General features: G+C 30.5%; 2 protein-coding genes across 2 annotated transcripts; one reads left to right on the forward strand and one right to left on the reverse strand.

The window, feature by feature from the left end:
* The first annotated feature begins 8,465 nt into the window (after window positions 1-8,465).
* Window positions 8,466-9,174, forward strand: LOC107642453 (calvin cycle protein CP12-1, chloroplastic). Its single transcript, XM_016345813.3, has one exon. It carries the CDS (start codon window positions 8,574-8,576, stop codon window positions 8,970-8,972), a length of 399 nt encoding a protein of 132 aa, XP_016201299.1. The 5' UTR covers window positions 8,466-8,573; the 3' UTR covers window positions 8,973-9,174.
* A 2,147-nt stretch (window positions 9,175-11,321) lies between these two features.
* Window positions 11,322-15,060, reverse strand: LOC107642454 (abscisic acid 8'-hydroxylase CYP707A2). The gene is made up of 7 exons (XM_016345814.3): window positions 14,526-15,060; window positions 14,107-14,422; window positions 13,330-13,716; window positions 12,518-12,692; window positions 12,319-12,425; window positions 12,094-12,212; window positions 11,322-11,832 (listed from the first exon to the last, which is right to left on the reverse strand). Exons 1-7 carry the CDS (start codon window positions 14,723-14,725, stop codon window positions 11,739-11,741), a joined length of 1,398 nt encoding a protein of 465 aa, XP_016201300.1. The 5' UTR covers window positions 14,726-15,060; the 3' UTR covers window positions 11,322-11,738.
* Between the last annotated feature and the right edge of the window lie 2,845 nt (window positions 15,061-17,905).

The raw sequence follows: 17,905 nt of genomic DNA on the forward strand, positions 1-17,905 counted from the left end.
CCGCAATCCCACATACCTTGACACAACTGAGTGTAAACTTTCACATCTTGAGGTAGTTCTAAAACCAGCAAAAAACTTACCTTTTATATATGCAATAGCCCATATATGCTTCTCTTCATACATGCTTTTCACCCAGGGCTTATCTTCAACGCCAAATTCTTCAATTAGTTGAACCTACTTACGCTTAAACACGAAAATCTCGTAGTCTCCCAACATGATTTTCCTAAATTTAGATGTAAATAATGGATTTTCAATATTACTAGTCACATTTCGAATAAGGTGTCTAGAGCATAATCTATGTCTGGCATCAAAAAATACATCTCTTATTGCATTCCTAATCGCCATGGACCCATCAGGTATTATTGAGGTCGGGGTCTTGCCCTTCGTTGCAAACATGAGTTGACGCAAAAGCCAAATATATGTATTAATAGTTTCATCCATAATTAATGCAATAGCAAAAATAATTATTTGGTTGTGGTGGTTAATCCTGCTGAATATGACTAATGGACAACTATACTTGTTCTTCTTGTATGCGGCATCAAAATCAATAACATTCTCGAAGAGTTGGTAGTCTAGTTGACTAATCCCGTCATACCAGAATAAGTTACGTAACAAACTTCTTGAATCATGACATGCATTGAAATATAATTGTGGATCCTTTAAACGCATATCCTCCAACTTCTTCAACACCCGTGTTGCATCACCAGAAACTTGACACCTTTGTCGAGCAATCTCATTGTACATATCTCTGGGACCAGAGCCAACAAATTCATACCCGCCTGCTTAACTAGCCAAAAGATCAAATATTTGTGAAGTGCTAATCTCAGACTTCAACATGTTCATCATTTGCATAATATCTATCTCTGACATTTTCTATGGATAGACAACATAGCACTGAATTATGTATCCAATAGATCATGGTTGTGTTCATCAGAAAAATAAAAAATATGCCACCTTCAAATTTTAGGTATAAATTTAACTTTCATTCGGACTTCACACTCAGTTCTTGTTTTTAATCTAGACTCTTTCTTCCTATTTTTCATCATATAATACTTTTTCTCCCTGAATCCTTAATGATGATATACAAACTTTTGTTTGTAAACCTTGCCAAGTCACGCTACTTGGCCACTGACATCCAAGTTACCCGGCGAGCAGCATAAGTTGATTTGCAATTAAGTCCACAAGCCTCTGTAAAATTTGAGAATCGAATTTAAAATTGAATTGAGTATCATTCTTCTGCACAGTGCAAGAAATACTCCTCATAGACAAAGAGCATACATCCTAGTTAATTATTATACTTTCACCATCATGATCCAAACCATGGAGTTAGCATAATCATCTTCATACTTGGGCTCATGGCATCATCTTCATCATCATAAATCATAATAGATGTAAAGCCCCATAATGGAGACGGAAAATTCTTATTTCATGAGATGTAAACCCCGTTAAATTAGTAGATAATTAGTTAATAAATTAATTTTTAATAAAAAAATTTAAAAATATAAATATTATATTAAATTAGAATAGAGCTCATCAAAATAAAAATTTTGACACTAATTTCAAAAAATTCGGCTCAAATTGGACCGAACGGACTAAACTGGTTGAACCGGGCCCAAACCCGCCCAAAAGGAAATTAAATGAACCCAAACTCTTCCCCCTCCCTTCCATTTTCACGTTGCAGCAAGCCTGGAAGGGGAAGAACGAAAAACACTTCCGAACCCTCGTTCCAAATTCAAATCACCGTAACTCCTCCGAGCTCCGATCACTGCACCGTTTGCTGTCACGCGACTACCGCGTTGAGCTCTACGTTTCTATCGAAACAATTTCATAGGTAAACCATTAATTACTCTCAGCCACTCTTTTCCCCTAATTTTTGAAAATATTGTAGAGATGTTGAATTTCTTTACTTTTTGATGTTTTAGGATCCAATTTGCTCGAGAAAAACGTCCACTCTTACTTATATGAAGCTTAGGTAAGGTGAGGATACCATCATTTCATTTTAATTTTACTGAATTTGAGCTTTGGGTATTAAATTGGGTATATGTGTGTTATGAATGTGTACTAGGTTGTGAATAAATAATTGGAGCTTGAAATTGTGAATTTTGGAACTTGGAGAAAGCTGAACACTAGTATTTTGTTGAGGTTGTTGGGGCTGTGTTGATTTTAATAAATTGCTTTGATTACTATGAAGAAACCGATCAATGTATGGTTTAGGTTTCTTGCATTTAATATATAATGTTCTGTGAAAACTTAGGTTAGATGATCATAGGATAAGTTGGAAGGGTATGTGTATATTGTTGTTTAGTATCTTGTTGTTAAATATGGATTGGTATGGTGCTGTTGATTAGTTGATGGATTGGAAAATTGTTAATTATTGATTTGAGGATATAAGTATGTAATTTGTGAGCTATGGTTTTGGTTGTGAAATTTGGCATGTGTATATGTAATTATTGTTGGTGTGAAGTATGATTTTCATGGTGGTTGTTATGTTAAGGAAGAAGGACATTTTGTGCTAGCAAGTGCAGGTTGTTGTGTTGGTATTATGGGATTTATTTTGAATGAGGAAGAGGTTTTGTAAGTTTACAAAATTTTGATTTTGGGCCGAACTTTGGCAAGCTATAACTTGGCTTTCGAACCCTCAATTTGTTTCTAAATTGTTTTAAATGAAAATTTGGTTCGTGAAGTTTATGCCGTTTGAAGAACGGATGAAAAATGATTTAAAAGGATTAAGTTATGTGCGTCGGAAGTTTGGTTAGAAAAAATGTGTAGTTCTGCAGCTTTCTGCTTAATCAGGTTTCTGGAAAAATGTATGTCCATTCCACGCGTACGCGTGGCCCACGCGTATGCATGGTATGGGATTTTTTATTGTGCGTACGCGAGTAGCCCTATGCGTATGCGTAATGGATCAGCATGCATGTCCACGCGTACGCGTGACATGAAGTATTCACTTACGCGTACGCATGACAAGGGGACGCGCATACGAGCTGCATTTTTACATTCCCACGCGTATGCGTGGCTCCTTTTTCAGCAAACATGATTTTTCTGAGTTTTAAATTCTATTTCAAACTTCTAAACTTCTATTTTCATTCCTTTAGTCATAAATAATAGTATTAAACCTGATAGTCAGATGAAGTTAGGAAAATAGGATAACTTGGAGGTGAAGTAAAGCTGAAAAAGTGATGAATTGAATATGAAAATGCTATGAATGATTATGTATGATATTTAGCTTGAATAATCAAATGATCTGAGATACGAAATTCTCTGGGTAAAGTACAATTTTTGATATAGGTGGTGAAGTCTTTTTTCTTAAATCCTTAACCATTGACCCTTGAACAAGAAGTACATAACATGATTCGTGAATTACAAAAATCCTCTATAATGCACTCTCATGCTTACTTTGGTAGCACTGCTATGACATCACTAAGATTTTATGGGTACTATGTTAATTTGACACTTAGAGAATGATCGTAAAATATTAGAGTACCAATTCTACTTGAATTTAGTGTTTTTTGCATTTTATGGTGAAGCAAATCTTATCTCTAACCTAGAGAGCCGATTCTTCAGATGCTTTGTTCCCAGAGATACTGTTGATTCAAGACTCTCTAATACTATTAAAATATAAAGGTTAACCACTAAAAATATCTCTAAATTATTCAAACGCTGACAAAAATGCACACGAATTTTACTATCGACAAAAATCTCTTTAAAAAATTTAAAAACACAACAACAATACCCAACAGTAAATATATATTTTCAAAAAATGCCTTAAAATTGAATTTTAATGTAATTTTTTACAAGAATAAAAAATATATATTTTTTTGTTAACAACTAATAATACTTTTAAATATATACTTTTAAAAGTATTATTAGTTGTTAACAAAAAAATTACATAAAAAATATATACTTAAAGAAAAATTACCAAATTTTAAGGATAATAATATATTATTTTTTTAAATCATGTTTACAAAAAATTGTATCAAAATTCAATCTCTAATGTATTTTTTGAGAAATACATATTTAATGTTAGATAATCTTGCAAAAAAACTAACATTAAATATGTATTTCTCAAAAAATACATTAGATATTGAACTTTGATGCAAATTTTTGTAAGCATGATTAGAAAAATGTGATATTATTATTATTATTAAAATTTGGTGTTTTTTTTTAAGTATATATTATTTTGTGATTTTTAAAAATATTATTGGTTGTTAACAAAAAAATTATAAAAAAATATATACTTAACGAAAAATTACCAATTTTTATGTATAATAATATCTTATTTTAATAATCATTCTTGCAAAAAATTGTATCAAAATTCAATTTCTAAGGTATTTTTTGAAAATATATATTTACTGTTGGGTATTGTTGTTGTGTTTTAAAATTACTTGAAGGCATTTTTGTCAAGAGTAAAATTCGAGTGTATTTTTGTTAGCATTTAAATAATTTGGGGGCATTTTTGGTGGTTAGCCCAAAATATTATTAGAGTTATTAGCAGTAATGACTAGTAGTTAATAGATGAATATTTATGAAATTAGTTAATAATATCCCTATAAATAGAGTAACTCTGGTATCATGTAACAACAATTTAAATATAACAACTTTACATATAATATTATCTTCTTATTCTGCTCTTTTTTCAGAAATTTAACATGGTATCAGAACCATATCCTCCTTAGAGAGGACAAGCTATTAGTGTAAAACCAAATAGACCATCATTGGTTTATTTTTTGGCCAACTCCGATCTGCCAATTGGTATATAATATTTGTCAATTTGCTATGTAAAAAAGTGTTTTGGTACTATTTTAATTGAATATTCCGACCTATAAACCAAGAATGTAATAATGAACATATAATCTAGTATTTGGTAGTCCAAATAGTAACTGAGATTCTTTTCCAGTAAAGCCAAAATTCTTTGACAAATTTAATCAATATTTCAGACATTTTGAATTAATAAATAAGTGATAGAGAGAGTACATTTTATAATAATTTATCTATATTATTTTAAAAATATTAGACTATTTAGCTGGCTAGTCCGTTAAACTATGCCCACTCTTACTCATGAAAGTTTGATATTTTCAATGTCCAAACAAACATTCAAATAAAAAAGCAGAAAATATCAAGATTATTTTGTATATAATATTTGTTGATTTGCTATGTAAAAGAGTATTTTGATATTATTTTAATTGAACACTCCTACCTATAAACTAAAAATGCGATAATGAACATATAATTTAGTTTTGGGAGCTATTAGATAAAGACGCTTAAAACGTCTTTTTTTTAAATGTTTTTAAGTAATTAAAATTCAATACATATAATTAATTAAACTATATTATTTTTATCAAAATTAGATCAGATAAATTGATTTGGCCAAAAAAATCGATAAACTATACTTTGAACTGTTCTAAATTAATATTTTTTTATAAAAAATAATTATAATATTTTTATTATAAAAAATAATTATAATATTTTTATTATAAAAAATAAATAAAATATTCTTTTATATATATTTTTTAAGAACCCTAAATTCTAACCCTTTTCTTTTCTTTGTGTCGTTATAGGGTTAGAATTTAAGATTTTTAAAATAAAAAAATATAATAAATATTTTAGTCATTTTCTATAATAAAGTCATTGTAATTATTTTCTATAAAAAAATATTAATTTAAATCGGTTCAAAGGTTGATTTACCGATTTTTTGACCAAATTAATTTGGCTGATCTAATTTTGACAAAAAAAAAAAAAATAATATAGTTTAATCAATCATATGTATTAAATGTCACCAAAAAAAAATCATATGTATTAAATTTTAGTTAATAACAAACATCTTTAAAAAAAGACGTTTTAAACATCTTTATTGGAGTATCTCTCTTAGTTTTTGGTAGTCCCAATAGTAACTGAGATTTCTTCTAAATAAAGCCGAAATTCTTGAGCAAATTTAGTCAATATTTTAGACATGTTGAACTAATAAATAAGTGATAAGGAGAGAGTACATTTTATAATAATTTGTCTACATTATTTTACGATAAATATTAGACTATTTAGTTGGCTGACCTGCTAAACTATACCCGCTCTTGTTGATAGAAGTTTGATATTTTCAATCTCCAAATAAACACTAAAATAAAAGAGCAGAAAATATCAAGCTGTTTTTGTGACTATCCAAAAGATTATATAATCATATACTATTATTCTCATTAAATGGCCAAATTTAAGTTGCAACTCACGTACAAATTAAATATCAGGAACTCACGTAAAAACAAAGATCTAGAGATATCATTTATTTTTCTAAGAGTTCTCATCATAATAAAAAATGAAAAAAAAATCTAACCAAGCTACATTATTTTACAACAAATATTAAACCATTTAACTGGCTAACTCGTTAAACTAGGTCGGCTCTCACTCATAGAAATTTGATATTTTCAATGTTCAAACAAACACTAAAATAAAAGAGCAGAAAATATCAAGCTTTTGTGGTGGTTATCCAAAAGATCATATAATCATATACTATTATTCTCGTTAAATGGTCAAATACAAGTTACAACTCACATACAAATTAAATATCAGAAACTCACGTAAAAACAAAGATCTAGAGATATCATTTATTTTTCCAAGAGTTCTCATCATAACAACAAATGAAAAAAAATCTAACCAAGCTACATTATTTTACAACAAATACTAGATAATCTTGCAAAAAAATTAATATTAAATATGTATTTCTCTAAAAATATATTAGAGATTGAACTTTGATGCAATTTTTTACAAGCATGATTAGAAAAATGTGATATTATTATTCTTAAAATTTGGTATTTTTTTAAATATATATTATTTTATGATTTTTTAAAAGTATTATTGGTTGTTAACAAAAAAATTATAAAAAAATATATACTTAACGAAAAAATTATCAATTTTTATGTATAATAATATCTTATTTTAATAATCATTCTTGCAAAAAATTGTATCAAAATTCAATTTTTAAGGTATTTTTTGAAAATATATATTTACTGTTGGATATTGTTGTTGTGTTTTAAAATTGCTTGAAGGCATTTTTATCGAGAGTAAAATTCGAGTGTATTTTTATTAGCATTTAAATAATTTAGGAGAATTTTTTGTGGTTAGTCCAAAATATTATTAAAGTTGTTAGCAGTTGGAGTTAAATTAGTAATGACTAGTATTTAGTAGATAGATATTTATGAAATTAGTTGATAATATCCCTATAAATAGAGTGACTCTTGTATCATGTAACAACAATTTTAACATAACAACCTTACATATAATATTGTCTTCTTATTTTACTATTTTTTTAAAAATTTAACATGGTATCAGAGTCATAGTATCAAGAAGATAAGTCATTAGTGTAAAATCAAATAGACCATCATTGGCTTATTTTTTGGCCAACTCAAATAGACCAATTGGTATATAATATTTGTCAATTTGCTATGTAAAAAGTGTTTTAGTACTATTTCAATTGAACACTCTTACTTATAAACTAAGAATGTAATAATGAACATATAATATAGTATTTGGTAGTAGATTTCTTTACAGTAAAGCCGAAATTTTTTTTTTGGCAAATTTAATCAATATTTCACACATGTTGAATTAATAAATAAGTGATAAGGAGAAAGTACATTTTCTAATCATTTGTCTAAATTATTTTACGATAAATATTAGACCATTTGGCTGGTTAACCCGCTAAATTACGTCCAAACAAACACTCAAGTAAAAAAAAAAAAAAAACAGAAAATATCAAGATTTTTTTGTTATATAATATTTGTTGATTTGCTATATAAAGAAGTGTTTTGATATTATCTCAATTAAACACTCCTACCTATACACTAAGAATGTGATAATGAACATATAATCTAGTTTTTGATAGTCTCAATAGTAACTGAGATTCCTTCTCAGTAAAGCCGAAATTTTTAGACAAATTTAATCAATATTTCAAACATGTTATAATAAATAAGTAATAAGAAGAGAGTACATTTTATAATAATTTATCTACATTATTTTACTATAAATATTAAACTATTTAGCTGGCTAACCCGCTAAACTATGCCCGCTTTTACCCATGCAAATTTGATATTTTCAATGTTGCTAAACTATCCCGCTCTTACCTATACAAATTTAATATTTTCAATGTTCAAATAAACGCTAAAATAAAAGAGCAGAAATAAAATATCAAGCTGTTTTTGTGGCTATCCAAAAGATCATATAATCATATACTATTATTCTCATTAAATGGCCACATTCAAGTTGCAACTCACATACAAATTAAATATCACGAACTCGCGTACAAACAAAGATCTAGAGATATCATTTATTTTTTCAAGAAAAAATATCTTTCTCATCATAAAAAAATGAGAAAAGAATCTAACCTTACGTGTGCTTGGTAACAATTGGATCACACTGGATAAGAAACATGTGTTCACGAATCCTCACCATCCTCACTTATATAATAATCCCCTTATACCCTATTCCGTTCATTAAACCTCATCTTCATTTGTAACAAAAAAAACTTTATAGACACTAGTTAAATATCTCAACAAGTAACAAGAAAGAAGAACAAAAGAAACAGAAGAAAGATGACAACAATTTCTGGTGTGACCTTCTCAAGTCCTACTAGAGTAATTGCCAAGGGAGTACAGACGCCTCTAAAGACTCAAACCATCAAGTTCTCACCCATATTCAAGCTCAATCAGAGGTGGCCTGGTTTAATTGGGTCAGGCCGACCATCTTCGATCCAACCGGTTCATGCGGCCCCAGATAAAATATCAGAAAAGGTAGAGAAGAGCATAAAGGATGCCGAGGAGACATGCACCGATAACCCGACCAGCAACGAGTGTGCGGCTGCTTGGGATGAGGTAGAGGAGCTGAGCGCGGCGGCGAGCCATGCGAGAGATAAGAAGAAAGAATCGGATCCACTTGAAAACTACTGCAAGGATAACCCAGAAACTGATGAATGCCGCACCTATGATAATTGATGAAGATGGTGCTTTCATTTCCGAGTCTGTTAGGTTCAAAGATATAAATAAAGAATGATATCAATCTTTGTATGTAATTGTTTTTAAATTTCTGTTACATGCATGAGTTGAACAGATACCATGTACTCTTAATTAATTGTTTGTATTAAAGCATGATAAACGAGATTATTCCATATAGCATATAAGCTAGCTAAGTTGTTCTCATGATTTGTCATTAGCGGGTTTATTAATTGATGTACTCTTAATTAAATCATAACATTTTCATTCATTAAAAAATTTTAAATTATTAACGGTTTTAATGTATTAAATTATTTTTAAAGGAAAGTTATCTTTATTTGTGTGAAAAAAAAAAATTAAATTTTGATTAACAGTAAAATGAAATGAGAGAATGATAATAATATTCATGATGTAGGCGGTATAATTATAGAGGCCGTAAGAGACTTGGTGGAGATAGGATGACACATTAGCAGTTTAGCACGTTTGTTTGTTTCGACGTTACTAAATCGATAAAAAAGATTTTTTTTAAGTATATTTATTAAATTTTTAATAATAAAAATAAAAGTACTAAAAAAATAAAAAAATATTTTTTAATTATTATTTATATCTTTTTTAAAGATTTTTTAAAAAAATATTTTTTACATAATAAATAGTTAAAAAAATATTTTTATTTTATTTTATCTAAATATAATTGATAAATAAAAAGATTTTTTTATATAAAATATTTAAATATAAAATTATTTTTATTTTTATAAAAAATCTTTTTAAAAAAATCATTAAATTTTTTTTTTCTAAAAATATCCTCCAAACAGGCCCTTAATCAATGGAGCCAAATCTGGATTAAGCTTCCTACTTTTGTTCACTTACACCTAATACATGTGGAGGTTGAAAATATGATATATAACTATGAGTGACATATGTATGCATCTTCACAAGCATGTCTGGAAACACTAAGTCACTAAATGCACAAAATTATGAAACCATGTAATAAAGGGCTGTTTGTCTTGTTACAAATATATAGCTATTATTTGGATCTGTTGACAAAGCCTAATTAGTAATTACCAAAAGTTGAAAAATCGAACTACTTATTTAACCAATAAAATTGAAAATTTAAAGATAATTAAAATTTGTCTGATGTTCAATCAGATATAATAAAATAATATATTATATATTATTTATTTTAAAAAATAATTTTGTGTATTTTATTATTTTAAATATATTAAACACTAAAAAATTACGACAATTCAATTAATTTACCATTGTTTTACCAATACACTCAATTATTTAATTTTTTATATTGAACCAAACTAATTTATTGATTGATTTTCGATAAATCTGATCGAACTAATAAGTTCAGTATGATTCTCAAAACCATTCTAAATACCAAATAATCAATTGGGTATAGAAAAAATCTTATATTGTAAAAGAGGTTCATATAAGTTTTTTATTATAATTATTGGTTTATTTTCACATTTATCCTTATATATATATATATCCTACTTAGGTATAAATATTATGAAAAACTAATAGATAGATTAGCATTTTTCTCTTAAAAACAGTTGGAATTGTGCCTTTTTTTTGTGATGACTTTTAGTTTTAGACCAAATCTCATTTAATTTGTAGTTGAAATAGCTGGGATGTATTTTTTTTCCTCATAATTTTGTTTGAATATTAGGACTTACATAAAAATCAAATTTTTCAAAGGTTTGACAAAATCTAATACGTGTATTTTAGCTGCTCAAATTGACCGGGAAAATTTGATAATAGTTTCAAGTAATGCATCTGCAAAAGTCTAATAAGAAACAAAAAAATAAATGATTGATTGATTGATTGATTCATTGATTTAAAGAAAACAAGCAAATGATCAAGTGCGAAGCAGCATCTGCTGAACACTTCTCATATTCTTGAAAGTTGAAAAGATCGACGTGTGTTGAAATATTCATCAATATTTAGTAGGAAACATTTCAACTGCATCAGGAGTATCGGTGCTCCAATTATTTTAACCGTTAATCTGAATTATAAAAAAATATATATAATATATATTAATTGAAATCAACGGTTAAAATAACTAGTACACCGGTATTTTCTAGTATACTTGAAATGTTTCCTATTTAGTATTGACTTCAAAATAATTTGAACCATTTTGATGTATGTTTGCAAGATGGGAAGCATGTATTTTTCATTGTCATTCCCCTTTTTTTTCCTTTTTAATTTTTCATTTTAGTAAATATATATATTATGATGGATGAAGTGTCATCATTGGACCAATAATTGAACATAATAATAGGAGTAATAATTTATGAACCACACAATGCTCTGTTCTTGACTTCTTTCCTTCAACTCAACTTAAACTTAGAACCAAATCTTCATTTTTATTATTATTATTATTATTTTGGCCTTGCGGCATGGCTTTGGATCAACCTAGTTAGTTGAATTCATCAATACAATCTAATGAAATTATAAAATTAAAAAAAAAAAAAAGAGAAAAATGAAAATAACTCAATACTATGTACACTTGAGATCCCTATTTTCTATGAGGTCCTAAAAGACATGACCCTTTGGATCTGTTCTTAGGCCAAAAAGAAAGGAAGTGTTTTTGAATGTCTCTTCCTTGTTTTGGTTTTAAGCATGGTCTTGGTCTCTTCTTTCACCAATTTCCTCTCTTGAAAAGTTGAAACCAATTTTGAGAGTTTTATAGTCACCCTTTTCTCCATATTTAGAAATTTGGCACAAAATTAGGAATTATTTGGATCTTGTTTTGTTGATATGCTACTTCTTGGGATATAAGGTTATGGGTAACCCATTTTTGGGCATTGCAAAAGGACCATATTGAATCCCATTCTTTGCACCTAAAACAGACCACCTACAAATAATGACAAAAACAAATCACATTTTAGGAACATTGTAAACACATAGTTGTTATTATTATTGAAAGGTGGAAACTCATGTGCAGTCACTTCACTTGAAGTTGATACCTGAGAGCCGTTAAATGATTTAACTGATTTGACTAAATTTTCATCTAACGGCTCTTAAATATCAACTTCACGTGAAGTTGACTTTACCTGAGTTTTTACCTTATTGAAAAGATGTTACTAGTAATAATTTTTTTTTTTAAATTACCAACCTGTACTTTGTGGTGAGATGATGTAGAAGCACCAAGATCTCTAACTTGGCCAATTCATTCCCAGGACACATGTGGATCCCACTGCCAAATGGCATAAAGGTATTGGCTTTTGGAGAAACCTGGCAAAATAAAAAAAAAAAAATCTTTTTATGGTCTGTAAAAAATAAAAAATAATAATAATATAAAATGTGGTAGGTAATTGAGTATTTGATAATGCAATATTACCTCAAATCTTGAAGGATCAAACTTCTCTGGTTCTTTGAAATGATTAGGGCTGTGGTGTATGTTTCTGAAGAGGGGTAACACTTTCCAACCTTTTGGTATAAGATACCCTGAAGGAAAATAATTCCAAACAAAGAATCTGTTAGTCTAAAATTATAAAAATGGAAGAGAAAAAAGAAAAAGAAAAAAAAAGGGTATTGACCTTGATATTCCACATCTTCAACTGCTTCTCTAAAAGTAAAAGACAAAATAGATGCAACTCTTAGAGTCTCTTGTATGACCCTTGAAGTTATTGGCATCTTCTTGGTATCTTCCCAATTCAGACCCTTCTCATCACCACTTTCTTCCTTTCTCTTCACTATGGACTCTTGCTCCTCCTGTAAACCCCACACAAAAATTAAAAACCAAAACTAAATCAATTTATAAAGAGTAAGATGGATGATTTTTTTTTATCCCAATTAATTTTGAGATTCATGTTTTCATAAATTCTCTTAATTTTTTTTCCATAATTTTGTATCATATAAGATCTTTTTTTACCAAAGATAGAAGACTCGAACCCGCAACCTCTTAATTGAGTATGGGGAGACTATGTCATTTGAGCTATTATTTCATACAAGATCTTTGCTCACGTATTTTCTATAAATTAAACTCTTGTAAAATAAAAAAATTAATAAAATAAGAATCTAATTGCTAATAAATCAATACGAAAATGTTTGGTAAAGAAAATTAGCCAAAAATAGCCCTAACTTATAATACTAAATAAGACAAGTTCTGACTTTGTTTTTTTCTCTACCTAGTATTACCTATTAAATAATACAAATTATAACTGTTTTTTGCTGATTTTTTTTTTTAGTTATCAAGGATTTTCGTTGAAGATCCTTTTTTCTTATAACCAATGATACTTCAACTTGAGAAGGATAATTGGAAAAAGAAAACATGTAGATAGGGTAAGAAAGTTGCATCTTGCATGGATATGATATAAAAGAGTGGGACCCAAGAAAGAAGAACACTTACTGTGACAGCTTGAAGGACAGTGGGATTTTCACCAAGGTACTTCACAATCCACGTCAGCACAGTAGCTGTGGTATCACGAGCTGCAAAAATAACTCCAATTATGTTATCTGTTATTTGCTCGTCGGTGAGTCCAGCCTTCTCCTCCATGAATGAACCAAGCAAGTCTCTGTGTTCTTTCTTCTTCTCTCTCCTATTCAATATTATCTCACCCACGATCTTCGCTATTTCCTTCCTTGCTTTCATTGCTTTGTTGAACAGCGTCCCTGGAAGGTTAATTGGCATTGAATTGTACCCTTTTTCGAGTCTGTAGTAGCACCGTTTTAGATCCTCTCTGTAGTGGATTTCGTCCTTGCCAAAGATTGAAAGCAGGGCAACGTTGAAGGTGTACTGCAATCAATCATAAAGAAAAAAATTTAATTTTGATGAATACCCATTGTTTCTTTTGCTCTAAAGCTTAGAACTTTACAAGAAATTAGGAAAGAGAATAGCTCTTGATCCCACTTTTTGGTTACAAACCGAAAGCACTCTTAAGAGAGAGAAAGAGGGAACATGATAACGATGGTTTTCTATGAATTTTGTGATTTTTTTTTTTAATTTTCTAGGAATCTCACTGTGCCAGCAGAATTCGAATTCTCCACACTTGTTTAAGACGAGCAAGTGGGTTCGAGAATTTGGTGTTTAATGTCAACAAAACATGACTTTTAGAGAAACAGGGGAAACAGAGGAACTCTGTTTTTTTTGGTAACAGAGGAATGAAGTGAAGTGAGTGGTGCTTACTGTTTTCATTTCAAGGAAAGTAGTGATCAAACGTCCTTGGCAAGAGGTGAGGGAATGTTGGGCAATGGATTCAATGTCGGTTATGATGTTCTTGATGGCTTCAGGCATGACGGTTCGAAGAACAAGCCTCCTCAAGTTAGCATGGTACTCTCCTTGATGGAAGAAAATTGCTTGCTTCCCTAACATCCTCTCTTTGCTCGCCGGGAACGTTGGCTTGAACAATTGAGCTTTGTTTAGAACAAATTTCGCTGCCTCTGGGCTCGAAATCATAACACATGGACACCCCAAAATGTTGGACTTGAACATAGAACCATACCTATTATCATAAACAAATATATGTTTTTAGGTTAACAACTTCACATGCAAGTAACTATAAGTATAACTAACTAGTACTAGTGTTGTGTTAATAAGGAATGAACCTTTTGATTTTGTCGGCAAAGAAAACATTTGGGTCTTGAGAATACATTTGAAAAGTTTCACCTATGTATGGCCAACCCATGGAGCCAGGTGGGAGTGGCAAGTATCTTCGTTTGGAAGCAAAATAGGGTTTCATGAAGATTCTAAATAGAACAATGGAGAGCAAAGAAGCCAAGATGCATAACATGGTACTTAGTTCCATTTTTGTGTTAATAATAATAATAATACTAAATAGTTTTGAGTAATGGAGGCTTGCTTGTTATTGATAAGGAGAAGAAGAAGAATGATGAAATAATATTGATTGATGGATGTGTGAGTGAGAGTTGAAACATTTTGAGGTATTTATAGGCTGGTTCGGTTTGAAAGAGTTATTTACTAATAATAATACTAAATTTGATGAGTGAAATAAAGGAGCATATGAAGTAGGAAGAGAGGGGGAAGGAAGGGAAAAAAAAAAAAGAAAAAAAAAAAGAAAGGAAGGAGGCTTTCAATTACAGCTCGATTTCCACACACGGAATCTCTGATTCCAGCTCATTCAAGTATTTGTATTTGGTCTAATTTAATTTTAATCTTGAAAGGAAGAGATAGAAAGAGAAAGAGTGAGCACGTGTCAGAAGAGTGTATAGTAATATTAGTAATGGATATTAAGAGGTTAGAGAGTTGGGTTGACCCTTGACCGTATGTGTATGTGTATGTGTATGTATGGTGGCTTGGGATATGATATCTTATGATATTGCTGTATCTATTTATTGGGAATAGGGAACTTACCCTACTTCCTAAGGAACCAAAAGAAAAAATTCTAGAGAACACGATGAATAGATTTTTAATTAATTAAAAATATAAAAATATTTTATATTTTTTAAAAGGTAAAATATATTTTTTGTCCTTAAAATTTGATAAAAGTTTCAAAAATATCATTAAGTTTTATTTTGTTTCAATTTTGTCTCAAAAATTTTTAATTTGTATCAAATATACTCCTGACGGCTCATTTTTAAAAAAATTTAAGACCAATTTAACAACAATTACATAAGAACAACCCTCAACACAAGCAAATCAAATATAATTTTCATGCATTATTGTTAGATTGGTCTTAAATTTTTTTAAAATTTAGCCGTTGAAGGTATATTGATGTAAATCGAAAACTTCTAAGACAAAATTGAAACAAAATAAAATTTATGAGTATTTTTAAAATTTTTACCAAACTTTAAAGACAAAAAATATACTTTATCCTTTTTTAAAATATAAAACATCTAAACTTTTTTTAAAAAATTATTTGTCTTTATATATTTTAGACAAAAAGATTTAGATATTTTTATATTTAAAAAAAAAAGACAATTCTTATATTTTTAATTAATTAAAATTTATTTGTCCCAAATTAAAAAGTCAAATTTATCTATCTTTTTTTCAAATATATATTACTTGTATCATTCATTCTTTTAAAAGTATTATTTTAGGTAAACCTTTTTTTTTTTACTTTTAAATACAGAATAAACAGATTGAAAAGAAAATAATGTTTAAATTTCAATATTTTTGTTTTTTTTTTTTAATAAATTTCATATTGAATACTTTGATTTTTAACAATTTTTATTATTTTATAGGTCTTTAAAAATTATTTTTATCAAATAGATTAATTATTCTGTCGCTTTTAATTAAACTTTTAATATATATTAGACAAATAAATTTTTAAGAAATATTATTGTAAAATAATTAAATTTTAAATATATTATTATAAAATAAATTAATCCCTTTTAAAACAATAAAAAGATCAAAATCATAATTTTAAAAACTACTTCTATATAATAAAAATTTATTGGATAATACATTGGCGTCCGACTTAAAATTTATTGAGAAGTAATTTATTTTTTTTTTTAAATATCATCTTATATTCTAGATAAAATTATAAAATATAAAAAATATATAAATAAATTTCTGATCATTAATTATGTTCGGTAGTGGCGGGTACCGGACGGTTCGGGTTAGGATCCTGAGGTCAATGCTTCGGACGGTGGAGGAGCTCGTCTGGACGTGGTTTCCTGGTTCCGGGTGAGCGAGGTCCCGAGCACTTCTGATGAAAAAAAGGGGGGTGCCACCTGCAAAGACACTCCGACGCCCTTGTCAGAATATGTGCAGGCGGAGAGGGAATGATGTGTGAATGTGACGTACCTTGGGGGGAGAGCCAGTCTCCCCTTATATACATGCCAGTAGTGGGCCCTTCCAGTGGGCAGGCCCACACTCTCGAGGGTGTTGTCACACGGCTGTGCACAAGCCGTACGGGACACGTGTTCGGGTCGGATGGAGGGCGAACCATCGGGCCGGCGAGAACTCGGGTCGGGTTGACCCGCGCGAGTTTTGGGCCAGGCCGTAACAGTGCCCCCGACGCGTCAGCGATGGTCGTGAGGGCCATGGATGGCGCGTGACGTTTACCTTCGTGTGTTGTCGCTGGGTCGTCTGGTCGTGGGAGGGACGCGTCTCTTGTGCGCGTGTCCCTTGATTTGCTGTGGCATCTGTTTGCCGTTTCGTTTTCCGCGCTGGGCATTTAATGCTCATAATGATTTGAAATAACCCGTGCGTAAAGACTATCTTACCCCTGCTTCCTTTCGCGCTCCTTTGGGGGTGGTTTTTAAGTGGTTTTCGCCCTATCCACCTCCCACTCTTATCATTTCCAACTTCTTCTCTCCCTAACATCCAAAGTTTCCTGCGCGAACTCCTTCCTGCTTCAACTTCCAGCCCAGATTTCTTTCATCGTTCCAGGTAATCTTCTGATTTCTCTCTTCTGGTGTCTGCGTTATGCTCTGTTATTGTGTGATTTTTGTTTGCATCTACTGCATGGCTGGTTTTATTTTTGTTAAGAGGTTTTTTCAGTGTTGGGATAGGTGGGTTAGGAGAGGGGGTACCATTCCAGGGTAGGCTTTTTGGGTGGTTTGTGAAGTAGGTGCAGTCTTTAGCCGTATCTGGTTGTGATTGAGTTGGAAAGACGTAGTTTCTGAGTTTTTTCGAGCTTCCGACCTCATAGACTAACGGAGTGGTACCCCGCTGTAGGTATGCCTCGTGTTGTCTCCCGGTCTTCCGGATCTGCTGCGGCTTACGACCCGTATGCTTGGGTAACTGATGATATAAGGAGTTCCCCCAACCAGATGGACTTAGAGGAATTGACGGAGTTCCGGCAAGCCGGTTACCTATGTGGGGGGACTGACGAGGAGGCCAACTACGAGGCCATTGTCCCGCTTCCTCGTGAGCGTATTTATGAGCTCAATTTCCATTCTCCTCGCGTTCCCGATTGGATTTGGTTTTACAAGTCCATGTTCACACAAGTCGGTGTTCGGATACCGTTCTCCGATTTCCAAATGGCGCTGCTGAACCGGATATCCGTCTGTCCGTCTCA

This window comes from Arachis ipaensis, chromosome B5 (assembly GCF_059453495.1).
Source record: "Arachis ipaensis isolate K30076 ecotype BB chromosome B5, ASM5945349v1, whole genome shotgun sequence".
Lineage (NCBI taxonomy): Eukaryota > Viridiplantae > Streptophyta > Magnoliopsida > Fabales > Fabaceae > Arachis > Arachis ipaensis.

Excerpts from the sequence above, each read along its gene's own strand:
- LOC107642454 (XM_016345814.3), bottom strand. The coding sequence starts at position 14,725 with ATGGAACTAAGTACCATGTTATGCATCTTGGCTTCTTTGCTCTCCATT. Across the intron at positions 13,717-14,106 it reads CTTTCCTTGAAATGAAAACA|TACACCTTCAACGTTGCCCT; the intron begins GTAAGCACCACT and ends GATTGATTGCAG. Across the intron at positions 12,213-12,318 it reads TTGATCCTTCAAGATTTGAG|GTTTCTCCAAAAGCCAATAC; the intron begins GTAATATTGCAT and ends TTATTTTGCCAG.
- LOC107642453 (XM_016345813.3), top strand. The coding sequence starts at position 8,574 with ATGACAACAATTTCTGGTGTGACCTTCTCAAGTCCTACTAGAGTAATT.